General features: G+C 45.9%; 1 protein-coding gene and 1 long non-coding RNA gene across 5 annotated transcripts in view; one reads left to right on the forward strand and one right to left on the reverse strand.

The window, feature by feature from the left end:
• The window catches only part of LOC119857280 (NACHT, LRR and PYD domains-containing protein 3-like), a 258,531-nt gene that overhangs the window by 158,809 nt on the left and 72,913 nt on the right, over window positions 1-26,809 (reverse strand). For all 4 annotated transcript variants that reach the window (XM_043516752.1, XM_038406006.2, XM_038406002.2 and 1 more), the window contains exon 6: window positions 19,987-20,157. In XM_043516752.1, coding sequence (XP_043372687.1) covers window positions 19,987-20,157 — 171 coding nt within the window. The remainder of the gene's footprint in view (window positions 1-19,986; window positions 20,158-26,809) is intronic.
• On the forward strand, window positions 441-21,435 carry LOC122460670. Its single transcript, XR_006282125.1, has 4 exons — window positions 441-1,265; window positions 14,480-14,487; window positions 20,203-20,208; window positions 21,423-21,435. It is a non-coding gene; the product is annotated as an uncharacterized LOC122460670 (long non-coding RNA).

Genomic DNA, 26,809 nt, shown 5'->3' on the forward strand with positions numbered 1-26,809 from the left:
ACCACAATATAAATTCCCCTTTCAAACTCCCACTGAAATTCTCCTGTTTACAGCTCTGTGTGCTGGCTCCTGTGCTGCTACAGCTGTCTGTGGGTAAATCTTATTACTCTGTAAAATTACTTTCCATCCTGATTTTACAGAGGTGCTTCTTTTACTTTTTTTCTTTATAATAAAGTTCTGGTTTTTTAAGAATCTGATTGGTTTTTAGTGTCCTAAAAACCCAAGAGTCTGGTCTGTGCTCACCTTGTTTACCTATCTGGTTGGTAGATTATTCTCAAGCCTCCCCAGGAAAGGGGCTGAAGGGGTTTGGGGGAATATTTTGCGGAAACAGTAACTCCAAGTGGTCCTTTTCCTGAATCTTTGTCTAACTCACTTAGTGGTGGCAGCAGTACCCATCCAAGGACAAGGAAGGATTTGTGCCTTGGGGAAGTTTTTAACCTCAGCTGGTAGAAATAAGCTTAGGGGGTCTTTCATGTGGTCCCCACATCTGTACCCCAGATTTCATAGTGGGAAGAGAACCCTGACATGGTGGCAGAGCGGTGGGATAATTTTGAACCAGAAGCACAAACCTCAGGATATTAAAAAGACGTGTTTTTTTTCTTTTGGCTGATCGAAAACCAGGGAGTTTTTTTTTAAAAAATGACACTTTATTTTCTTTTAGCTGAGAGCAGCTGGAGGGTTTTTTTTCTCTGCCTCAGGGCAGAGTAGTTAAGTCCTGCAAGGGAATTCACAAGCTGGTTTTTTTTTTTACTAGCTCTTGGCTAGGGAGGCTAGGATGACAGAAAGTGATGTCCAAAAGAAACTAGATTTAACTAGACTGGAAGCAAAAGAGAAAGAAAACGAACATAAGAGATGGATGGAATTAAGATAATTAGAAATTAATGCAGCGGAAGCTGCCCACAAGAGAGCTGTGGAGGCAGAAACAGCCAGGGAGGAGGCTGCCCGCAAGAGAGCTATGGAGGCCCAGAAGCATGCTCAGGAGGAGAGGGAAAGAGAGAGAAAGCATGACCTGGAGATGATGAAGCTGAAATGACAAAACCCTTCAGCAGCTGGCTCCACTTCCCCAAAAATCCACAAATGGGAGCGTCTATATCCACAGTATGATGAATCCAATGATATTTCTGAATATTTCATCACTTTTGAGAGACTGTGCACCCTCCATGCAATTCCTGAAGATCACAAGATGACCACATTGGTAGCAAAATTGTCTGGAAGAGCTCTGGACATATTCAACAAGATGCCTATTGAGGATGCTTCTGACTATGGTAAATTTAAGGATTTGGTTTTGAAACAATTTAAAATTACACCTGAAACATACAGAGTAAAAATTAGAGCCCTTAAGAGAGGGGCTGGACTAAGTAACGTGGCTTATGTAAGCCAGATGAAGGATCTGTTAGATAAATGGGTCAAAGGCAGAGGTGTAACTAGCTTTGAAGGAATGTGTGATTTGGTTGTCCAGGAGCAGTTCCTGACTGTGACCAATAATGTCAAACAGTGTTTACGGGATAAGAAAATGGACTCAGCAGAAAGTCTTGCTTCTTATGCTGATCAATACGAACAGTCCCAGACCATCAGAGAGATAGGGCAAATCGGAACAAAACAGGTGGAGGTAGCAGAAAGGAACAACCCTGGTCGCAGTTTGGGTGGATACCAGAAGGGACACCCCGAGACCACACCATACCACCCCAACTATAGCCCAAGGAAAACCCCAGACAACACCTTATCGTCCCACCACACCATTCTCCAGCAACCTACCTTGCCCTAGTGACCAGTCAGCTGGATGATGTTTTAAATGTTTTACATGCCGGGGCATATAAAGGCCAACTGCCCCAAGAACCCCAATAGATTAGAGTTCATTGCAGCAGGGTCATACCAAAGGTCCTCAGGCCCAGATGCCTCTCAGATATCCTCAGAGCGAAGGGAATCTGTGAGTGTGGGTGGGAAGAAAGTTATCGCATGGAGGGACTCTGGAGCACAGGTGTCAGCTATCCACCAATCCTTAGTGGACCCGAATTCATCAACCCAGAGCCCCAAGTGACAATTCAACCCTTCAAGTCAACCTCTTTTAACTTGCCTACAGTCAAGTTGCCTGTCCAGTACAAGGGCTAGTCAGGAATGTGGACTTTTCCAGTCTATGATGATTATCCTATTCCCATGCTGCTGGGGGAAGACGTGGCCCACCATGTGAAGCTAGCCAAGAGGGTGGGAATGGTTACCTGCAGCCAGGCTAAACAAGCCTTCACACCTAGCTCTGTTCCTGAGCCTTCTATAAGAGCCCAGTCTGAGTTACCAGAGACCCAGATTGAGGTGGTGAAACCGGACCCCATGCCAACGTCTGTGACAGTAGTAGTGGATCCAGTCATAGAGACCCGGCCAGAGCCAGTCCCAGAACCAGAAATGGTGGAGCAACCAGCACCAGAACGATTGTCAGCACTGACTGAGTCCAGCACTTGCAACCCCGTCTACAATTCCAACGCCTGAGGACACCACTGAGCCTGCACTGGCAACAGCAGCTAAACCTGAGCAAGAGGCTCAGCCGGAACCTGAAACACAACATAGTGCACCGGCGGAGAGCGGTTCACAGTCAACAGAAACAGCCCCATCACCTACATCGCTTCCAGAGGGACCAAGCCCGAGTCCACAATCCAATGCAAAAATTGGGGATTGGTCCTGCTTTGAGCAGGGGGTTGGACTAGATGACCTCCTGAGGTCCTTCCAACCCTGATATTCTATGATTCTATGATTCTAATGAGGAACTCATGTTTCCAGCATGACGGGAACAGTTCCAGGCCAAGCAGGAAGCAGATGAAAGCCTCCAGGGAGCTTGGACGGTGGCACAGAGCAACCCACCGCCTCTCAGCTCTTCTAACCAATCCTGGTTTGATGTAGAAAGAGGACTTTTATAAAAGGAAACTCTTTCTGGTGGGCACCAGGAGGACTGATATTCTCAAAGACAGTTGGTAGTTCCAACTAAATACCGAGAAAAGCTCTTAAGTTTAGCCAACAATCATCCTAGTGGCCATGCTGGGGTGAACAGAACCAAAGACCATTTGGGGAAGTCTTTCCACTGGGAGGGAATGGGCAAGGATGTTTCTACTTGTGTCCGGTCTTGTGAGGGGTGCCAAAGAGTGGGAAAACCCCAAGACCAAGTTAAAGCCCCTCTCCAGCCACTCCCCATAATTGAGGTTCTATTTCAGATAGTAGCTGTGGATATTCTGGGTCCTTTCCCAAAAAAGACACCCAGAGGAAAGCAGTACATACTGACTTTCATGGTTTTTGCCACCTGATGGATGGAAGCAGTAGCTCTAAGCAACATCAGGGCTAAAAGTGTGTGCCAGGCACTAACAGAAATTTTTGCCAGGGTAGGTTGGCCCTCCGACATCCTTATGGATTCAGGAACTAATTTCCTGGCAGGGACCATGAAAAGCCTTTGGGAAGCTCATGGGGTGAATCACTTGGTTGCCACCTTTTACCACCATCAAACAAATGGCCTAGTGGAGAAGTTTAATAGAACTTTGGGGGCCATGATACATAAATTTGTAAATGAGCATTCCAATGATTGGGACCTAGTGTTGCAGCAGTTGCTCTTTGCCTACAGGGCTGTACCACATCCCAGTTTAGGGTTTTCACCATTTGAACTTGTGTACGGCCACGAGGTTAAGGGGCCATTACAGTGGTGAAGCAGCAATGGGAGGGGTTTACACCTTCTCCAGGAACTAACATTCTGGACTTTGTAAACAACCTACAAAACACCCTCCAAGACTCTTTAGCCCTTGCTAGAGAAAACCTAAAAGATGCTCGGGAAGAGCAAAAGGCCTGGTATGATACCCATGCCAGAGAGCAATCCTTCAAAGTAGGGGACCAGGTCATGGTCTTGAAGGCGCTCCAGGCTCATAAGATGGAAGTGTCATGGGAAGGGCCATTCACAGTCCAAGAGCGCTTGGGAGCTGTTAACTATCTCATAGCATCCCCCACCTCAAACCTAAAGCCTAAAGTGTACCATGTTAATTCTCCAAAGCCCTTTTATTCCAGAGAATTAAAGGTTTGTCAGTTTACAGCCCAAGGAGGAGATGATGCTGAGTGGCCTGAAGGTGTCTACTACGAAGGGAAAAGTGCTGGTGGCGCGGAAGAGGTGAACCTCTCCATGACCCTTGAACGTATGCAGTGACAGCAGATCAAGGAGCTGTGCACTAGCTTCGCGCCGATGTTCTCAGCCACCCCAGATGGACCGAATGGGCATACCACTCCATCAACACAGGTAATGCTCACCCAATTAGAGCCCAACTTTACCAGGTGGCTCCTCAATCCAAAACTGCTATAGAATGGGAGATCCAGGAGATAATTCAGATGGGTATAATCTGCCCCTCTAAGAGTGCATGGGCATCTCCAGTGGTTCTAGTTCCCAAACCAGATGGGGAGATACGCGTTTGCGTGGATTACCATAAGCTAAATGCTGTAACTTGCCCAGACAACTATCCAATGCCACACACAGATGAGCTATTAGAGAAACTGGGATGTGCCCAGCTCATCTTTACCTGAGGTTTAACCAAGGGGTACTGGCAAGTACCACTGGATGAATCTGCCAAGGAAAGGTCAGCCTTCATCACCCATGTAGGGCTGTATGAATTTAATGTGCTTCCTTTCGGGCTGCGAAATGCACCCACCACTTTCCAAAAACTTGTAGATAGTCTCCTAGTGGGATTGGGAGAATCTGCAGTCGCCTACCTTAATGATGTAGCCATTTTTTCTGATTCATGGGCAGAACACCTGGAGCATCTGCAAAAAGTCTTCAAGTGCATAAGGGAGGCAGGATTAACAGTTAAGGCTAAGAAATGTCAAATAGGCCTAAACAGAGTGACTTACCTTGGACACTAGGTGGGTCAAGAAACTATCAACCCCCTACAGGTCAAAGTGAATGCTATCCAAAAGTGGCCTGTCCCAAAGTAAAAAAAAAACAGGTCCAATCCTTCTTAGGCTTGGCCGAATATTACAGGCGATATTACACTACAGCCAAATCGCTGACCCACAGACAGATCTAACCAAAAAGAAACAGCCAAATGCAATTCAGTGGACTGATGAGTGTCAGAAGACCTTTAACCAGCTTAAAGCAACACTCATGTCTGACCTTGTGCTAAGGGCCCCAGACTTTGACAAACCATTCCTAGTAACCACAGATGCATCCGAGCATGGTGTGGGAGCAGTTTTAATGCAGGAAGGATTGGATCAAGAATTCCATCCTGTCATGTTTCTCAGCAAAAAACTGTCTGAGAGGGAAAGCCACTGGTGAATCAACAAAAAGGAACGTTACGCCATTGTGTACGCGCTAGAAAAGCTATGCCCATATGTTTGGGGACTGCCTTTCCACCTAAAAACTGACCATGCTGCTCTGAAGTGGCTTCATACCGTCAAGGACAATAACAAAAAACTTCTTCAGTGGAGTTAGCTCTCCAAGATTTTGATTTCGACATACAACATATTTCAGGAGCTTCCAACAAAGTGGCTGATGCACTCTCCTGTGAAAGTTTCCCAGAATCAACTGGTTAAAATCATCCTTGAAATGTGGAAATTATTGTTAGTTTTTATATAATCAGTAGTATATTTAGAGATGCATGTGTCTTATTAATTCTGTTTTCTCATAGAGCTCCAAGAAGAAATCACAGCCAGTATGGAGCAGGCTGTCCAACACCATCTGTGATTTGGGGGGCATGTCATAAACATACAGCTAAGGGTAGCATAAAATCCCTCCTTTAGCTGTAAAGGGTTAATCAGTTCCATTAACCTAGTTGTCACCTGACCAGAAGGACCAATTGGGAAAGAAGATACTTTCAAATCTGGGGCGGGGAGGGGAGGCTTTGTTTTGTGCTCTGTGGGGGCTCTCTCTGAGACAAAGAGAGAGAGACCGAGCAAGTAATCCAGCTTCTACTGAAATGATGCATCTAACATTACAGAAATAGTAAGTAATAGCAAGGAAATGTATTAGATCATCTTTCGTTTTAGCTTGTGAATTTCCTCTATGCTAACAGGGAGGTTTGTTCCTGTTTTTATAACTTTGAAGCTGAGCCTAGAGGGGAATCCTCTGTTTTAAATCTTTTTATTACCCTGTAAAATTACCTTCCATCCTGATTTTAAAGAGGTGCGTCTTTTACTTTTTTTCTTTATAATAAAGTTCTGGTTTTTTAAGAATCTGATTAGTTTTTAGTGTCCTAAAAACCCAAGGGTCTGGTCTGTGCTCATCTTGTTTACCTATCTGGTTGGTAGATTATTCTCAAGCCTCCCCAGGAAAGGGGGGTGAAGGGGCTTGGAGGAATATTTTGCGGAAACAGTAACTACAAGTGGTCCTTTTTCTGAATCTTTGTCTACCTCACTTGGTGGTGGCAGCAGTACCCATCCAAGAACAAGGAAGGATTTGTGCCTTGGGGAAGTTTTTAACCTAAGCTGGTAGAAATAAGCTTAGGGGGTCTTTCATGCGGGTCCCCACATCTGTACCCCAGAGTTCAGAGTGGGAAGGGAACCCTGAGAGGCACTCTGATTATTAAGTAGTTCTGCCTTAAAAACCTTAACCTCTTAATAGAAAAGAGAGACAATATCCATTTTAAAAAAGGCACATTTCTGGAACCGAGAAACACAAGAATGAGCACAGCTCCCTGCACAAGACAGCCTGGTTGTGCAGTTAAAGCCCTGGATGAGAACTCGGGAGATCTGTGTTCAGTTACTGGCTCTACCATACACTACCTGAGTGACCTCGGGAAAGTCATTCCATCTTTCTGAGTCCTTATTTTTCATCTGAAAAATGGGAATTGTAGTATTCCTTCCCCTTCCCTTTGTCTGTCCTGGAATGAGACGGTCACACAGCATAAAGGGCTGTCTCCTCTTCAAGGAACTCAGACCAACACCAACTCCAAGGAGAAACCTGCCTCCAGAATAGACTGTAATCAGAGCACAAGGCAGACAGCAAACTCTCTGGCGGCTTGCACAGTTCCCTCCTTCCCAAAACTGCATCTCCACCAAATCTTGCAAAACCCAATAAAACTAACACAAAACACATGTCATCCCAAGACTAAAACCTTGCTTATGTGATAAAAAAAGAACTTGGAAGACTATAACAGAACTGCCTGGTGACACCTTCCAATACAACATGTCCAGTGCCCAACACACTGAGGCCCTTATAGTGCTTGGGGTACTTAAGCAATACTGTAATACACTAATAATTAAATGACAAAAATCTTGTTTAATTCAGAGTTAAGGTTGCCCAGTAATAGCTCATGCCCTTCTCACACTTCAGAAAACCAGGAAATACAGAGTGAAGGTAAACATCCACACAACCTTAACCCTGCCCGCTGGAGCTGTCAATAGTCACTGGGAATTAAGTGCTTCCCCTCCAGATGCATTCACCATGTTAGGTGTAACTGTACTGAATGGTTCGAGAATAAGTTGAAGCAACTTGGAAGAGCTGTGATTGTGATATGAGGAGATCTCTGGATTAGGTTGAGGAGTGTCATCATAGAGCTGTGACCCTGATATGAGGGGATCTGCGTCTGAGTCTCCTCTGTGTGTATTCTCAAAAGAAAGAGAATGTGAACCATGAGGTTCTAGTCTGCATCATTTCAGTAGAGTATTGTTGAGGTTGTGTCAGTAGCAGGGCCCTGGTGCTATGGCAATTGTCAGTGGTGAGGTGGGATATGAGAGCAGTCTGTGGATTTAATGATGGGTAGGGGAAAGTATAGATTTAGGTGTTAACCTGTGTGCAGGTTTAAAGGGATTTTAAAGGGTATGAAGCAGTTGTTAAATTTTACAAGTTTGGCATTCTCTCCAGGGAGTAGGCTCAGTGTTTGAATGTAGGTCAAGGGGAGGTAGCACCTGTCCATCACAATGAAAAGGCAGAGTGCAGGTGTGTGTGTTATGGGCATTCTGCGACATCACTCAGAGAGGGCAGAGTTAAGGTTCTGTGGGCATTAGCCTTAATTTATTTTTTTCCCAGATATTTACAGTTCATTCTCAGATTTCTACCCAGGGCGGGTTTCACACCTCAAAGTTGAAAGCTCAGAGGGGTGGTAAGTGGCCCATTCATCTCAATGAGATGTTCTCAGCTGAAAGAGAATAACCTATGGGAATGAACACAGCCTGAAAAAATAGCTCTGAGACATGTGAACTGCTCCATTCATTTCTGTGGGTGTTCTACCTGTCTCAGGCATGTGTTCTTGGTGCATTCTCTGAGCATGCCTGTTCTAAGCTAGAGGGCAGGGCTTCCCCAGATCCTGCTCACATGCGGGATAGGGAAACAGGCTCAGACACCCCCAACAGGAAAGCCCCCTGGCACCCGCCTCATTTGAGGGAGGAACGGATAAGGGTCAGACTCCCATGGATGGGCATCGACTCCCAGAGCCAAGCACACATGGAGAGGTGCGGGACAGGAAGAAGGGCTCAGACACCACCAAAGGGACAGTGACTTCCAGATTACATGGAGGGGTTAGAGAGAGGGGCTCAGATACCCCAGAAAGGCCATCCTCCTTCAAAACGTGGCTCACATGAAGGGTCAGTGATGGGGGTCACACCCCATAGATGGTCGGGAGCCCCCTAGAGCCTCACACTTACACAGGAGCATGGAGAAGAGTTCAGACACCACCAGGGGGACAAGGGACACATAAGGAATAGGAAGAGGGGCTCAGGCCCCCCTGGAAAAGCAAGCCCCCTGAACCTGGTTCACATGAGGGGAGCAAGGAAGGGGGAGGTCATGACCCTGTAGATGGATTGGGGGAACCCAGATTATGCACACACAAACCATTCTTCCCCTGTTCCCCTAGACCCCCATTATCTGAGCCTTAACCCTCTTTCCACCTACTCTTTCACCCCAATCACCCTCCTATCCAAGCGAGCATTTGCTTGTGTGGCTTTTTTTCACATAATAGTTTCAGCACCTTCTGCATTTTCTGCTATACTCAGATTCTGTTCCCCGCAAATTAAAATCCCCCTGTAATAGAGGCAGATTGGAGCAATATGCCTGCTTCTTTTACCTCAGATTTCTGCCCCTGATTGGATTTGGATTCACAGTGCCAGAGATGGTACTCAGATGCAATTACCATAACACATCCACAGAGCCACCCTGGTCCTGTGATAGGTGGTTTTCCAGACAGTAGACTCTGTTTCTGCACATGACAGTAGCTGAGGAGCATCATTTGGACCATCCCTCTGCTGGGCCACAAATCATGATTAAAGGAGAAGCATATGGAGGTTCTCTTGACCAAATCAATGCTGTATCTGGTCATAAACACTGAGATGCAGGGAGCCCATTAATTGGTAAAGTGGGCCTAAAATTGTGGAAGAGTTTCTGTACAAGCACCAAATTTGGTCACTCAATAGCCAGAGTGTTCGGCTTCCAGTCAGAGTTGGTGAAACAAGATCCCTCATGCAAATATTTTATAATGTAAGCTAAAAAAGAACCCTTCGCACAAACTTAAATCTTTGTTTTTAATCTTGACTTCTGTCAGGGTAAATCCCCCCACTCTGAACTCCAGGGTACAGATATGGGGACCCACATGAAAGACCCCCTAAGTTTATATTCTACCAGCTTAGGTTGAAACTTCTCCAAGGCAAAATTCCCCCCCTTGTCCTTGGACTGGTATTGCTGCCAACACCAAGTGATTTACAAAAAAATTCAGGGAAGGGTCACTTGGAATCCCTATTCTCCCATATATCCCCCAAGGCTCCTTTACCTCCATTCCCGGGGAGGCTTGAGAATAAAATACCATCCAGTTGCTTCAGCAATGTGAGCACAACCAGATCCTTTGTCTTCAGAACACTGAAATCAATCAAGTTCTTAAAAGAAGAACTTTCATTATAAAGAAAAAAAGTAAAAGAATCACACCTGCAAAATCAGGATGGAAGGTAACTTTTACAGGATAATAAAAAGAATTAAAACACAGAGGATTCCCTTCTGGGGTCAGCTTCACAATTACAAAAACAGGAATGAAATACTTCTCTAGCATAGGGAAATTCACAAGCCAAAACAAGAGATAACCGAAACATTTCTTTGCCCTACTCACAGTTCCTGTGGTTTTAGATGGATTATTTCAGGTATGGTTTTAGGAGATAGTGTACCTGCTGGCATTTCCCTCCGTCCGGAGAGAGAACAACTCATAGAACAACAAAACAATCCTTCCCCCCCAGATTCGAAATTATCTTCTTTCCTCATTGGTCTTTCTGGTCAGGTGCCAACTTGGTCATTTGAACTCCTTAACCCTTACAGGTAAGGCAGTCTGGTACAGCTGCCAAGGAGGGATTTTATGCTACAGAATGGGCTGGCATACATAAAGTTTGCTACCCTTCCCCCTATATTCATGACATGCCCCTCAAATCACAGACGGTGCTGGACAGCCTGTTTCATACTGGCTCTGATTTCTTCCTGAAGCTCTAGGAGAAACAGAGTTAATAAGACACATGCACCTTTAATTTTACTACCAAACATTTGAAAACTAGACAGTATTTTCCACATTTCAAGGGCTAAAATGACTTAGAATACAGGGACATTTTTACCCAGCTGATTTTGGGCAACTTTCATGGGAGAGTGCATCAGCCACTTTGTTAGAAGCTCCTGAAATGTGTTGAATTTCAAAATCAAAATCTTGGAGAGCTAAACTCCACCGAAGAAGTTTCTTGTTATTTTCTTTGATGGTATGAAGCCACTTCAGGGCAGCATGGTCGGTCTGCAGGTGGAAATACCATCCCCAAATGTATGGGCGTAGCTTCTCCAGAGCGTACACAATGCCATAACATTCCTTCTAGCAACCTGATTAGGAAACTACTGAATAACTGAATAATAGCTTCACCTGTCCATTGCAATATCCAGTTGGGTTTAGGCCTAGACATGGATCAGAGGTGGCTCTGATGAGGCCGAGAATGCTTTGTTCCCAGCACTCACATCCTTGGTCTTGGGCTTTCTGAATGGCAGTGTCCCAGAGGAGCCAAGCAATTGCAGCAGTTCACGGATCAAAATTTGGTCCTTCATGTTACTGGAGTTAGAGCCATATTATTATTATTATTTGTATTACAGTAGTAGAATTCACCTTTATCCTCATTGCTCTGTTCCTCCATTGGAGCACAGTGCTGTATAACTTTAGGAATCTGGCTTGGAGTCTGGCGTCTATGTGCGCTGGTTAGTAGGTTCCCAGTTGATGAGTGATTTTTCTGCAGAATCTGTTATAATGAGAACTACTCCCTCTGAGTGCTTGTTGTCTCTATGCCTGAGTAAATCAGATGTTTCTTCTCTTGCCTGAAGCACTTCTTATCCACATCTCTCAATCTGCTCTCACCGATGCCCAGGATTTTAAATCTATAGTTGTCCATAACTCTCATGATCTGCAAGATCGTTGATGTGTGAAACATTGTTCTCACATACCAGTAACCAGCCCTGAAGTGTTTTCTTGCTTTCAGCATCCAACTTTTCAGGGACTTGGCTTCCAGAGACTGGCTTTCATCAGGAGCCTTCCTGAAGCACAAAGGGGAAACAGTGTTCATTTTTACCAGAATGTTAGCCTGGTTCTGTTTCTATAACTGGTGAGATGTTTTTACGAGACTACGTCTTTAGCCTTGTACTCAACCCTCCTGACTTTATCTGGGCTTGGGACTGGCAGACACAGGCACAAGATGCAGCAGTGCAGAAGTGTATTAGTAACACAAACACCAGTCTAGGATAGGTAGACAGCAAATCATAGAATCATAGAATCATAGAATCATAGAATATCAGGGTTGGAAGGGACCCCAGAAGGTCATCTAGTCCAACCCCCTGCTCAAAGCAGGACCAAGTCCCAGTTAAATCATCCCAGCTAGGGCTTTGTCAAGCCTGACCTTAAAAACCTCTAAGGAAGGAGATTCTACCACCTCCCTAGGTAACGCATTCCAGTGTTTCACCACCCTCTTAGTGAAAAAGTTTTTCCTAATATCCAATCTAAACCTCCCCCATTGCAACTTGAGACCATTACTCCTCGTTCTGTCATCTGCTACCATTGAGAACAGTCTAGAGCCATCCTCTTTGAAACCCCCTTTCAGGTAGTTGAAAGCAGCTATCAAATCCCCCCTCATTCTTCTCTTCTGCAGACTAAACAATCCCAGCTCCCTCAGCCTCTCCTCATAAGTCATGTGCTCTAGACCCCTAATCATTTTCGTTGCCCTTCGTTGTACTCTTTCCAATTTATCCACATCCTTCCTGTAGTGTGGGGCCCAAAACTGGACACAGTACTCCAGATGAGGCCTCACCAGTGTCGAATAGAGGGGAACGATCACGTCCCTCGATCTGCTCGCTATGCCCCTACTTATACAACCCAAAATGCCATTGGCCTTCTTGGCAACAAGGGCACACTGCTGACTCATATCCATCTTCTCGTCCACTGTCACCCCTAGGTCCTTTTCCGCAGAACTGCTGCCGAGCCATTCGGTCCCTAGTCTGTAGCGGTGCATTGGATTCTTCCATCCTAAGTGCAGGACCCTGCATTTATCCTTATTGAACCTCATTAGATTTCTTTTGGCCCAATCCTCCAATTTGTCTAGGTCCTTCTGTATCCTATCCCTCCCCTCCAGCGTATCTACCACTCCTCCCAGTTTAGTATCATCCGCAAATTTGCTGAGAGTGCAATCCACACCATCCTCCAGATCATTTATGAAAATATTGAACAAAACGGGCCCCAGGACCGACCCCTGGGGCACTCCACTTGACACCGGCTGCCAACTAGACATGGAGCCATTGATCACTACCCGTTGAGCCCGACAATCTAGCCAGCTTTCTACCCACCTTATAGTGCATTCATCCAGCCCATACTTCCTTAACTTGCTGACAAGAATGCTGTGGGAGACCGTGTCAAAAGCTTTGCTAAAGTCAAGAAACAATACATCCACTGCTTTCCCTTCATCCACAGAACCAGTAATCTCATCATAAAAGGCGATTAGATTAGTCAGGCATGACCTTCCCTTGGTGAATCCATGCTGACTGTTCCTGATCACTTTCCTCTCCTCTAAGTGCTTCAGGATTGATTCTTTGAGGACCTGCTCCATGATTTTTCCAGGGACTGAGGTGAGGCTGACTGGCCTGTAGTTCCCAGGATCCTCCTTCTTCCCTTTTTTAAAGATGGGCACTACATTAGCCTTTTTCCAGTCATCCGGGACTTCCCCCGTTCGCCACGAGTTTTCAAAGATAATGGCCAAGGGCTCTGCAATCACAGCCGCCAATTCCTTCAGCACTCTCGGATGCAATTCGTCCGGCCCCCATGGACTTGTGCACGTCCAGCTTTTCTAAATAGTCCCTAACCACCTCTATCTCTAGTGCCAGAGATAGAGGTGGTTAGGAAGACCGAGATTTAGCTAATGATATTGCGCTATTGAGCAATAGCCCCAAAAATTTACAAAGTCAGACAACTTGGGAAAAATAGCAGGCTAAGCAGGGCTCACAGTTAATTATGCTAAAGCAAACATCCTTGAACCCCAGAGATCAAGCAGTAACAGCACATTAGAATTCAAAAATATCAGACAAATTGTTCTACTTTCTTATCTCAGAAGCACCATATTGACCATCAGATACCTCCAGAAGGAAGAGACATCAAGTATAGGAAAGTATCAGAGGGGTTGCTGTCTTAGTCTCTATCCACAAAAACAATGAGGAGTCCCGGTGGCACTTTAAAGATTAAAAACAGATGTTTTTGGCATAAGTTTTTGTGGATAAAAATTCCACTTCTTCAGATGCATGGAGTGAAAATTACATATATAGGCATAAATATACTGGCAAATGAAGAGAAGGAAGTTACCTTACAAGTGGAGAACCAGTGTTGACAAGGCCAGTTCAGTCAGGGTGGATGAGGGCCAATCCCAACAACTGGTGAGGAGGTGTCAATACCAAGAGAGGGAAAATTGCTTTTGTAGTGAGTAAGCCACTCCCAGTCCGTATTCAAGCCCAAATTAATGGTGTTAAATTTGTAAATGAATTGTAGCTCCGCAGTTTCTCTTTGAAGTCTGTTTTTTTGTTGAAGGATGGCTACTTTTAAATCTGTTATTGAATGTCTAGGGAGACTGAAGTGTTCTCATATTGGCTTTTGTATGTTACCATTCCTGATGTCTGATTTGTGTCCAGTTATTCTTTTATGTAGAGACTGTCCAGTTTGGCCAACGTACATGGCAGAGGGGCATTGCTGGCACATGATGGCTTATATCACATTAGTAGATGTGTAGGTGAATGAGCCTGATGGTGTGGCTGATGTGTTTGGGTCCTATGATGGTGTCACTAGATATGGGGACAGAGTAGGCAACAAGGTTGATTACAGGGATTGGTTCCGGGTTAGTGTTTCTGTGGTGTGGTGTGTAGTTGCTGGTGAGTATTTGCTTCAGATTGGGGGGCTGTCTGTAAGCAAGGACTGGCGTGCCTCCCAAGGTCTGTGAGAATGAGGGGTCATTTTCCAGGATAGGTGGTAGATGATGCTCTGGAGAAGTTTTAGAAGTACAGCTGGGGCTGTAGGTGATGGCCAGTGGTGTTCTGTTATTTTCCTTGTTGGGCTTGTCCTGTAGTAGGTGACTTCTGGGTATCCATCTCGCTCTGTCAATCTGTTTCCTCACTTCCCCAGGTGAGTATTGTAGTTTTAGGAATGCTTGATAAAGATCTTGTAGGTATTTGTCACTGACTGAGGGTTTGGAGCAAATGCAGTTGTATAGGAATAGTATAGGAAAGGCATTTACTAAACTCAGCAATGTACGGAAACCAAAGATATTCAGCACCAGAACAAAACTGAGAATCTTCAAACATAATCTCAGTGTTAACATAAGGCTGCTAGAGCTTGAGAGCTATGAAGCTTTACTCAGAAAACTAGATGCCTTCAAAAATAAGTGCCTGCAAAAGATTCTTGGGATTGGTTAGAAAGACGTCGTCATCAACAAAAAGATATGAAAAATCTCCAACGAGCAGCTTATTTCCAACTCAATCTGAGGGCACACTGAACATATTTCGGGCATGTACACCAGATGCCAACACAGAGTCCCACATGAAGTCATCAAGTGGAAATCAAATTCTATGAGAAAACAAGGGTGCCTAGGAGAAACCTTGAGCAGAAGCTTTAGCAGGGAGTGCAAAATAGTCCATCTCAACACCTTAGAGCAAATGGAAGCAGCAGCGGATGACAGAGGGGAATGAAAGAGACTGGTTTACACCCTGTGTGCCAACATTGGCACAGGAATGATGTAATCACATAATATAGTAATTCCAGTAGTGCCTGGGACTCACCCAAGAACACGGCCTCATTGTGCTAGGAGCTGTACAGAGTAGTAACTAGTCCCTCCCCTGAAGAGTTTATGATGTAATTAGACAAGACAGACAAAAGGGAGGGGACAGGGACAGAATACACAAGCAGAATGAACAGTATAATAGTGACCTTTTGTTTGTTATTTTGCTGTGGGGAGAAGGTGGGTGAATCTTTGCATTTGGGTTTTCCATAATTCTTTGGGTGAGAGTTGCTAGGTGGGATTAGCTAAATGAAAAGAGATAGGAATGGAAGGGGACAAAGAAGGGAGGGGGGAAAGAAGGAAAGAGGGGAGCATGGAAAGAGGCTGAGGTGCACTGACCATGAGGGGAGGGGAAATGACAGAGTTGCAAGAAACAGCCAATCAGCACAAGAAAGAGAATGTCGAGAGTGACAACTTGTAGCAGGCAGACTGATGACATCAGTGTCCATTGGTCTCTGCTGAGGCTGCTTCTCTGTCTGCTCCTACTGGCTGGGAGTCATCTCTGGTCCTGGGCTTGGTTCTGAAGTTTCATGGAGGATTAAGACCATGGCATTAAATTGGCAACAGAAACTGACTGGCAGCCAATGGAGGGATTGGAGCACTGACCTGATGTGATCATAGTCACATAAACCACAGAAGAGATGGAGAGTTCTCTTCTATCAGCTGGAACATATGCAGTGTTAGATTGAGTGTTAGGTGCAGTGAATTACAGTGAACCAGTCTGGAGATGAGAAATAGATGGAACTATTTGGCTAAGTCCTTGTCTGGGCGGAAAGTGTGAAGTTTCTGAGCAAACTGGTGATTCCTATTCAAACTCTGTCACAGGTTTTACCTCTACGTAATGCCTGTGAGATGAGGATGGGCACCTCTCTCATCCCTAAGGTCCCTTTCTGGCTGGAGATGTCACTATAGTACTGGTTTGGAGTGCAGGGTGAGGTCTCCGGCAGTCAGTCTTTAGGAGGCGTCTTCTCCTCCTTTAAGGCATGGCCACAGTCCAAGATAGAAAAAAGCAATGAAAATAATCCTGCAACCCACAAAACAGTCTGGGCTCACCCCACTGTCCCTCGCAAGGTAAAAGATAAATAGTCTCACAGAAGGGGGCTGGGTTCCTAACACCCTGAGTGTCAGAGGCCAAGGATGAGCGCCTGGGCTCTAATGAAAAGCAAAGCAGAGTAAAGATGGTTCCTCTGCCTCTTCAGAGGGTTCAGGCAGCAGAATCTCTTCTGCAGGTTCCCTGCCAACCTGCACTGGGCTGCGATCCTCTCTTTCAAGGAGCCACCCCTCTCCAGGTGCAATAGGTCTCACAGGTGTGCCAGGTTGGGGGTGAATGTGCCCTGATGAGTTCTTTAACCCCGTCCTGACTGGAGAGTGCCACCCCTCAAGACGGAAGTCAGGATCCCCCGATTCAATCCTGATTTCCCCAGCAGTCCCAGTCAGGGCTGACTCAGCCCTCTGGAGCCCCAGGGTGGAGCATGCTCGGTGAAGAAGGGAGCTTTGGAGATTCTAGCTGTAAATCTGAAATAAGTCTCCACTGAGCATCGAGACTGACTTTTAAAATTGGGGCAGATTTCCACAGGAACAGAAATAGGTACATCCCTGGCACAAATGCTTCCCCTTGTCAAATTTCAAAAGCATGGGGGGGGGAATAGAGCTTCTCACTGAAAAGTTCACTAGAATTACTTGGGGGAAAGGAGCGTGTTTTCCTAGCCTATGGATGAAAATGGATGAACCATTTAGACTGAAATTTCACAAAAATATACAGCTTGAAGCAGACAACCAGCATGGAAAATTTAAGTCAAAATGGTTAAGGTTAGCAAAGTTATAAGCAACAAAAACAGGGTCTACTCATGGAAGTGTCAGGCTATCGTAACAGGAGGTAGCACTTCCAGCTTCACTTCAAATATATGTACTCTACAATGCAAAAGATAGCTTTTGACATTAGCAAATATAAAACCAATTGAAGGCACGATACATCCTTTGTACATCCCAGTACAGATTGGGTAGTGCCTTCAGCTCTTGCAATGTAGTATTCAAAAGAAAGAGAAAGATACACGATGATACAAGAAGAAAAGTTAAGAAAGTTGACTGGTGAATTCTAGCCCTGGGTGACATATTAAGTGCCTTCTAATTTGGAAATAACCATGCTGTGCTATCTTCGGTGCATATTTTTGAAGCACAACTTGTGTGTAAGGTGAATGTGCTGAGACATTAGTTGGTTCCCAGAAGGAGTGTATGTATGCCTCCTTTTCATATTGTACTGCTTTGTCCCTTATTAATAAACTAAGCTAAGCTTGGTTATTTGGTCTCTTAAATACTTTTAATATTGAACCACAAGTGTTGCCAAGCAATGGCTAGACCTCAGTGAATAGTGTTAGACTGACACAAGTCACTCTCCCTTGTGGGGAGATATACTACATTCAGGTGGCAGCAGCTCCTTTTTTAAGCAACAATGGCTGATGTGAGCCCCTTTCTCTGATGCTCCACCAAGTCAATTGGTTTCCCATTCCCTTCCAGGCTAAATTCAAAGTCCTCGTACTAATTGTCAAGACCCTAAATAGGGTATGATCTAACGTGTACACTAGAGAACTCCACATTGCAACTTGCATCAGTCTGACTGAACTGGAAGCTGCAATGATGCAGTGCATCCACATAGCAGTTCTATCTTGGGTGTACACAATGTACTTCTCAAGGTTCCTTCCTCACTCTGAACTCTAGGGTACAGATGTGGGGACCTGCATGAAAGACCCCCTAAGCTTATTTTTACCAGCTTAGGTTAATAACTTCCCCAAGGTACAAACTTTGCTTTGTCCTTGAACCATATGCTGCCACCACCAGGCGTTTTAAACAAAGGACAGGGAAAGTGCCCACTTGGAGATGTCTTCACCCAAAATATCCCCCCAAGCCCCACACACCCTTTCCTGGGGAAGGCTTGATAAGAATCCTCACCAATTTGTACAGGTAAACACAGACCCAAACCTTTGGATCTTAAGAACAATGAAAAATCAATCAGGTTCTTAAAAGAAGAATTTTAATTAAAGAAAAGGTAAAAGAATCACCTCTGTAAAATCAGGATGGTAAATACCTTACAGAGTAATCAGATTCAAAACATAGAGAATCCCTCTAGGCAAAACCTTAAGTTACAAAAAGACACACACACACAAATATATATATATACACATTTCATCCAGCACAGCTTATTTTACAGCCATTAAACAAAAGGAAATCTAACGCATTTCTGGCTAGATTACTTACTAACTTAACAGGAGTTGTGAGTCTGCATTCCTGATCTGTTCCCAGCAAAAAGCATTACATGGACACACCAAACCCTTTGTTCCCCCCACCTCCAGATTTGAAAGAATCTTGTCCCCTCATTGGCCATTTTGGGTCAGGTGCCAGCGGGGTCACCTTAGCTTCTTAACCCTTTACAGGTAAAAGGGTTTTGCCTCTGGCCAGGAAGGATTTTATTGCACTCTATACAGAAAGGTGGTTACCCTTCCCTTTATATTTATGACAGTACTACATTCACTAAGAGTGCACTCTACATGTTGCAGGGCCTGCGGGTTGTTGCACCTATCTTGCATTTCCTCACACTGCTTCCTGGAGCATATGCATAATGTCTACGGCTTATAGTTTTTGTGTGCATGTAGTCACTCTTTTTGGTTTGCTGCATTGCCTGCTTTAAATGGTTGTGACCTGCACAAGGAGCTGCAAATGCGTTGTGAGCAGCAACACCCTGACACTTGTAGACGCCATGACAGAGGGTCAGCAGCTTCTACTGCCATTCCCACCACCCCAAAACATGTGCTGGGCCTGAAGGCTCAGAGTGGATCATGAAGAGCACCAGCAGCTTTGGTGGTTGGTGGTCAGGGCAGTGAGGAGTTGGATTTTATTTGCTTTTAATTAATTTCTTCCATCATGTTTGTTAGTTTTTTAGATAGAGTTTGCTTGTCTGTTTAAATTTTGTTATTTTTTCAGATGTTTTGTTTGTTTAGTAGCTAAACTCAGTTTCTCTCTGTTTTCCTTTAGGAGCTACAGATGAGAGTGCTCTGGGCCGAAAGGAAGGATATTCCTGGGGGTCCTCCATGCAGCCCAGAAAATGCTCACCAAAGTTCTTCCCCACCTAGTTTATTAGATAGGACAGGTAACTATTGACAAGTGTAGACCCAGATTCACGCTTTAGATTTTTGTTTTGCATTACAGCCAGTTGTTTCCATCACCTTCTCTCTTTCCTGGATAAATCTTTATTCTTTCTTAAATAAACATATTTTTGTTTCTATGATAAGTGTTCACAAGTGCTGTGTGGCTTACAGAAGCAGTGGTTAACGTAACTCTGATAAACTGGGGTACACAGCATCTTTGGGTGCAGAGATGCTGGTACTTCTGTGAGTAGCCAGAGTCAGGGGCTGCATATCACAGGAGAATGAATCAGGATTCACTGATTAGGATGTCCCTCTTGTCAGCCTCGAAGGCAAAGCTGGGGCTGGCATAAGCCCAGAGGAGAGTGCTTGAGTGACTGAAACGCTGGTGATGCCAGGGAGCTGACACCCAGCTACTACTAGTCAGACTCCCTCTTGCTGTAGATAGGGGGGTAATGAGGTGACTCTCAGTCCCCGAGAAACATCAGAGTGGAACAGAGAGAAAAAAAATCTTCTCCTCCCCACCATCATCTCTTACTGTGTCAAGCACTTTAAACAGAGGACACCTGTAAATACACAGAGGAGGCCAAATGTTACTTACTCCAATTTCTGCAGTTTGCAGTTCGGGTGTTTCAGTCCATCACACAGCAGCCGCACTCCAGCATCTCCCAGTTTATTACCAGCCAGGTTGAGCACTGTCAGACTCTGGCTGGTTCTGAGAACAGCGGCGAGATCCCCACAGCAAGCGCCTGTGAGACGACATTTCCACAAGCTGCAGGAGAGAGGAACACAGAGAAGGGGTATCATAAATATAAAGGGAAGGGTAAACACCTTTAAAATCCCTCCTGGCCAGAGGAAAAACCCTTTCACCTGTAAAGGGTTAAGAAGCTAGGATAACCTTGCTGGCACCTGACCAAAATGACCAATGAGGAGACAAGATACTTTCAAAAGCTGGGGGGGCGGGGGAACAAAGGCTCTCTCTGTCTGTGTGATGCTTTTGCTGGGAACAGAACAGGAATGGAGTCTTAGAACTTACTAAGTAATCTAGCTAGATATGCGTTAGATTATGATTTCTTTAAATGACTGAGAAAATAAGTTGTGCTGAATGGAATGTAGATTCCTGTTTTTGTGTCTTTTTGTAACTTAAGGTTTTGCCTAGAGGGATTCTCTATGTTTTGAATCTAATTAACCTGTAAGATATTTACCATCCTGATTTTACAGAGATGATTCTTTTACTTTTTCTTCTATTAAAATTCTTCTTTTAAGAACCTGATTGCTTTTTCATTGTTCTTAAGATCCAAGGGTTTGGGTCGGTGTTCACCTGTGCAAATTGGTGAGGATTTTTATCAAGCCTTCCCCAGCAAAGGGGGTGTAGGGTTTGGGGAGGATTTGGGGGGGAAGACATTTCCAAGCGGGCTCTTTCTCAGTTATATATCTGTTAGACGCTTGGTGGTGGCAGCAATAAAGTCCAAGGGCAAAAGGTAAAATAATTTGTACCTTGGGGAAGTTTTAACCTAAGCTGTTAAAAATAAGCTTAGGAGGTTTTCATGGAGGTCCTCACATCTATACCCTAGAGTTCAAAGTGGGGAAGGAAGGGGGATCACAGTGTGAACAGGGCTCATCACAGCGGTTCTGACAGGCGGCCCTGCCCACCAGCCCTTCTCCCTGACCAATCCACATGCTACACCAACTCTCCCAACCACCACCCTATTGCAATGAGAAACCAGTGTTGGGTGGGACTTTCTGCCTAAGCCCCACACTTTGCACTTGACGCTTGACCAATCAGGATTGTGAATGACCCAGACACCTCAATCCTTAAACCTCTGCCATTGACCAATAAGGATTAAGGTTTGGAGTAAGACTTCCTCACTAAGCACCGCCCCTCACCCTTTCCACTGACCAACCAGGATTTAAGGGGCAGCTGTCTGGCTACCCTAAGTCCCACCTACCCAGCTCTCAGCCAATCAGGCTGGACTTGGCACTGATCAGCCCCGGGATGGTGCAACCCAATCAGAGCAGGCCTATCGCTACAGGGAGGCTGTAGGGGGAGCCCCCTCCCCACGCAACTGGGCTGGACTCAGAGCAGGAGGAGCTGGGAGATCCTGACCCTGCATGACCCCGGCACTAGATCTGCTGCTCCCCTGCAGGATACACACGTCTCCTGTCTCTGCCCCAACTCTGACCCTCAGGCCTGGGGAGGGGAGGCAGCTGTGACCAAGGCCCAGCACTGGCAGTGTCACACCCACCTTCCACTGAGACTCGGGAGCAAAGGCTGGGGGGATTGGAAGACAAAGAGGAGAACAGCCCCCCAACCAGGGGGATTCCCAAAGTTTGGGGAAGAAGAGCCCCTGGGAGGAGTGCGACCATGTGACCCTGTTGCCAAGGCCTGTTCGAGAAACACTGGTGGGGTTATTGCAACAGAAATTTTCTACTGAATTCTGCATCCCTCCCTGCAGAGTCTGGGCTCCTGGGGGAACTGCCAGCCAGCGGAGTGTGGAACCAAGGCAGCAGCCTGGCTTTGACCATGTGCATCTCAATGACCAGCCCCCAACATGGCTATCATATTCTGCCACTCCGCCATCCACCCTCCCTCCAGGGCTCAGAGGGAACCCTCTGCACCCCCAACAGCTGCCAAATCTTGCACACATCTAGAGACACCCCACGCATCGCATCTGTCACCTGCACGGCCTCCTCCATCACTACAGTTACCTTCAAAATATTGTCGCTTCGCCAAATGGGGAGGGAAGTCCTAATGTTTGAGAGAGAAAAAGAGCCCTGAATTTGTATTATGGAGAGAAGCCCCCAATCTCTGGGGTCCCCCAAGTTCTGTCATGGTAGGTAGATATTGAGATATTTTGGAGAGAGGAAGAGAGGTGCCCCAATGCGATGAGAGAATCTATGTTTGTGTTGAAGAGAGGAAGAAATATATTCATGGGTGTATGTGGGAAAATACAGAGATAAACCCTAGACAGGGGAGGTAGGGAGAGGGTTGATGAATCAACAGAGAAGAGCTCCATAAAATGTAAAGGTAAGAAAGAAAGGAAGACGAACGAGAAGTTGAGGAGAAAAAGGACCCAAAGTGGGGAGAAGACACATGATGGTAAAGAAGGACCCAACTGGGATAAAAAAGAAAAGACACCCCCCAAATGAGGAGTGGTGCCGGGGGTAAGCTTTGGGAAGGAGGTAGCTGTGCCAACAGTAGTAGAGTTTATTCTTCACCCTGGGTGCTGATTAGAGTCCATTCTGGAGGCAGAGTTTCTTTTTGCAATTTGGTGCTGGGCTTTGACACTGACAAATTAATATAGGGCCATGGGCAAGTTAATTCAGGCCACAGTTAAAAATCCTTAGTGGTATTTAAAATCAGAACTTGGATAAAAGGCAATGTAGGATGTGCCATTCTTATCCACTGGCAGATGGAAAGATATCCCCATGACTGCAATCTGCACTACCCAATTTCTCTGCTCCATCTCTTCTCACCTTTTTTAACTTCCCCTTCTGTGATTTAGAAACAATAAAGCACACTGGGAGCTGGATCTCACACTCCTAAGATTTCCTAGAGGCTGGAAATATTGCAATATATCAAAGAAGTTAAAATGAAGGTAATGAAAAGTGCTAAGGGGAAGAAGTCAGTCTGGTTCAGAGGCCCATAGTGTTGGCTTCTTTTTTAGATCTGTTTTCACACCTCATGAAACTCTCTAGATGTGTTTGAAACATGAAAAACAAATCCACTGCCAGCAGCCTTGCTTTCATTATGAGCAACTTGCCACAACAAACCAGTGTCCGTCAGGCAGGCTGCCCTGGGGCTGGGTCTACAGGTCTCTCCCAAGTCCTCTCCCTATTGGCAGCACAACTCTGGAGAAGGGGTCCCTCTCTCCCAGCTGGCAGCACGGAGCTCGGGGGGAGGCAACGCAAACAGGTCCCTGGCAGAATTTCCTACCTAGGGCAGAAGCAGGGCCTGAGAGGAGGGGGCTCAGAGAAGGGGTAGGGGAGAGGCAGTGAAAGGATGTTTGGGTTTGTGTGAGTAGAAAGTTGGCAACTCTATGCAGCAGGCAGTCTGAAACATCAGTGTCCATTGGTCCATGCTGAAGCTGCTTCTGTGTCTGTTCCTACTGGCTGGGAGGTCTCTCTGGGCCCAGGCCTTGCTCCTCCCGGGAATTTCATGGAGGATTAAGTTCATGGCATTAAAGGGGCAGTAGAGCTCACAGGGAGCCAGTTGTGGGGGACTGGAGCATTGACTTGATGTGGTCATAGTGACATAAACCATGGAAGAAGTGGTCAGTTCTTCTAGTATTATCTGGAACGTAGGCTTTGTTTTTACATTCAACTTTAGATGCAGTGAAATAGAGTCATCCAATCTGGAGAGAAAAAGTGGATTGAACAATATGGCTAGGTCCTCATCTGGGCAGAATGTGTGTAATTTCTGAGTAACCTGGAAATTCCTAATTAAACTATGATTTACTTTTAAAATCAGAATTATACAATGAGAGACTTTAAGCAAGAAACAATGACACTCCGATAGCTTGGGATAGTATGATCCTAATCTCAGACACAAAAGAAGACACTGTAGAGGTAGAAACTAATAATAAACTACTGAAAAAAAAATCCTAAAAAATGGTGAAACCATGAAAAGGAGAATAAGGCCTGGTCTACTGTATGTGGTTATTTCAGAATTAGCCGAGTTACTTCAAAATAAAACTGATTCCGTCCACACGACCAAACCAGTTTTTTTATTTAAAGGGCTCTTTAATCCGATTTCTGTACTCCACCTCGGCAAGTGGAGTAGCGCTAAAATCGAGATCGCAGTTCTGGGTTACAGGTACTGTGGTCACAATTTGACAATATTGGCCTCTGGGAGCTATCCCAGAATGCTCCCTTGTGACTGCTCTGGACAACACTCTGAACTCCGATGCACTAGCCAGGTAGGCAGTAAAAGCCCTGGGAACTTTTGAGTTTCCTGTTTGGTCACCATCAGCACAGTCCACCATCACAGGCGACCACGCAGAGTCCACCATGACAAGGGACCACGCAGTCCCGGATTCGCAGATGAGATCCAGCATGGTCCGAATGGGAGGTACTGGATCTCACTGCATGTCGGGGAGACGAATCTGTTATGGCAGAACTACGTTCCAAAAAAAGAAATGCAAATACATACTCTAAAGTCTCCAGAGCCATGACAGAAAGAGGCTACTCTAGGGACAAAGAGCAGTGCTGTACAAAAATCAAGGAGTGCAGGCAAGCATATCAAAAAGCCAGGGAGGCAAACGGGCGCTCTGGGTCACAGCCCCATACATGCCACTTCTACTGTGAGCTGCATGCAATTATGGGGGGTGATGCCACCACTACCCCACCATTATCCATGGACACCTGCAAGGGGGGAGTAGCACGGAGTGAGGAGGATGAGTTTTTGGAGGATGAAGAGGAGGAGGAGGACAGTGCACAGGCGGCAGGTGGGGAATCTGTTTTCCCCCCTAGCCAGGAACTGTTCTTAACACTGGAGCCAATAGCCTCCCCCCACTCCCAAAGCAGGCTCCTGGAACGTGACCCTAGAGAAGGCACTTCTGGTGAGTGAGAGCTTGATCAGAGCCATGTGGTGGGGGGTGGGGGGAAACCCAGCTGTGCTGGGATGTTTGCGTTTAGTTTAAAGGGCTCATCCCTGCTCAGAGCCTCATTGGATCCACACGGTGTATGTGTGGGGGAGGGAAGGTGTTGTGTGAAGCGATCATCCCAGAGAGCCCGCAGGCCCTCCTTTTATATGGCAAACCCACCAGGCATTGCTTGCTATGGGAAAGGGGCCACGGCAGTTTGAAAGCATTGAAATAAATGCGGAAGAAGCAGAATCCCGTGTGCCCCTAGGGCTTACCATGGCTGCCTGCAAGCTGAATTCTGTTGCCTGGCCGCATGTGGTGGCTTACTCACACCAAAGTGGCAGGCACTTCAGTATAAGAGGCAAAATGAGACCTTGTACAGAAAGAACATGTGCCTTGTATTTTCCTGTTTCACTGAGAAAGAGTGTCCCCTTTGTTCTCTAAAATGTATCTTTTAAAATACTACCCTCCCTTTTTCTCCTCCTGCAGCAGGTGCAAATGTTTCAATGCAGCCCCTATCTACTCCATCCCAGAGGCTGGTCCAGATTAGAAGGCAGAAAAAACGAACTCGGGACGACATGTTTGCCGAGCTCATGCAGTCCTCCCGCACTAATAGGGCCCAGTTGAATGCGTGGAGGCAAACAATTGCAGAGTTGTGTAAAGTGTTACATGAATACGAAGAGAGGAGGGACGTGTGTGATGAGAGCAGGCAGGATGCTATGGTCAAGCTCATGGGGGAGCAAACTGACATGCAATGCTGTATGGTGGATCTAATGCAGGAAAGGCAGCAAGACCACAGACTGCCACTGCAGCCCCTGTATAACCGCCCTCCCTCCTCCCCAAGTTCCATAGCCTCCTCACCCAGATGCCCAAGAACATGGGGGGTGGGGAGGCTATGGGGATCCACACAGTCAACCCCAGAGGATTGCACAAGCAGCTGAAAGCTGGCATATCCTAAATTTTGATTTGGTTTCTGGACTTGTCCTTCCCTCTTCCTCCACCCCCCTAACCCAATACTCCCCCCCACCCCCGTCTAGCTTCTAATTTCTCTCAGTGTTTTGTGTAACAAATAATAAAGAAGGTTTTTTAAACAATTGTGACTTTATTTCCTTTCATATATATAGGGGGCGGGTAACTTTAAGAGAAACAAACACAACTGTCACACCGTACCCAGGCCAGTCATGAAACTGGCTTTCAAAGCTTCTCTGATGTGCAGCGCACCCTGCTGCACTCTTCTAATCACCCTGTTGTCTGGCTGTGGGAAACTGGCTGCCAGGCGAGTTGCCTCAACCTCCCACCCTGCCATAAATGTCTCCCCCTTACTCTCACAGATATTGTGGAGCACACAACAAGCAGCAACTACAATTAGGATATTGGTTGTGCTGAGATCTAACCAAGTCAGTAAACTGCACCAGCGCGCTTTCAAACATCCAAACACACATTCTACCACATTCTGCACTTGCTCAGCCTGTAGTTGAACTGCTCCTTATTACTGTCCAGGGCTTCTGTGTTCGGCTTCATGAGCCATGGCATGAAGGGGTAGGCTGGGTCCCCGAGGATAACTACAGGCTTTTCAACATCCCCAACAGTAATTTTCTGGTCTGGGAAGTAAGTTCCTTCCTGCAGCTGTTCAAACAGACCAGAGTTCCTGAAAATGCAAGTGTCAGGCACCTTTCCCGGCCATCCCACCTCAATGTCGGTGAAACGTCCCTTATGATCCACCAGTGCTTACAGCACCATGGAAGAGTACCCCTTGCGGTTTATGTACTGGCCGCCCCGGGGTTCCGGGGCCAAGATAGGGGTATGCGTTCCATCTATCGCCCTTCTGCAGTTAGGGAA

The sequence above is a fragment of the Dermochelys coriacea genome, chromosome 6, assembly GCF_009764565.3.
Source record: "Dermochelys coriacea isolate rDerCor1 chromosome 6, rDerCor1.pri.v4, whole genome shotgun sequence".
Classification (NCBI taxonomy): Eukaryota; Metazoa; Chordata; order Testudines; family Dermochelyidae; genus Dermochelys; species Dermochelys coriacea.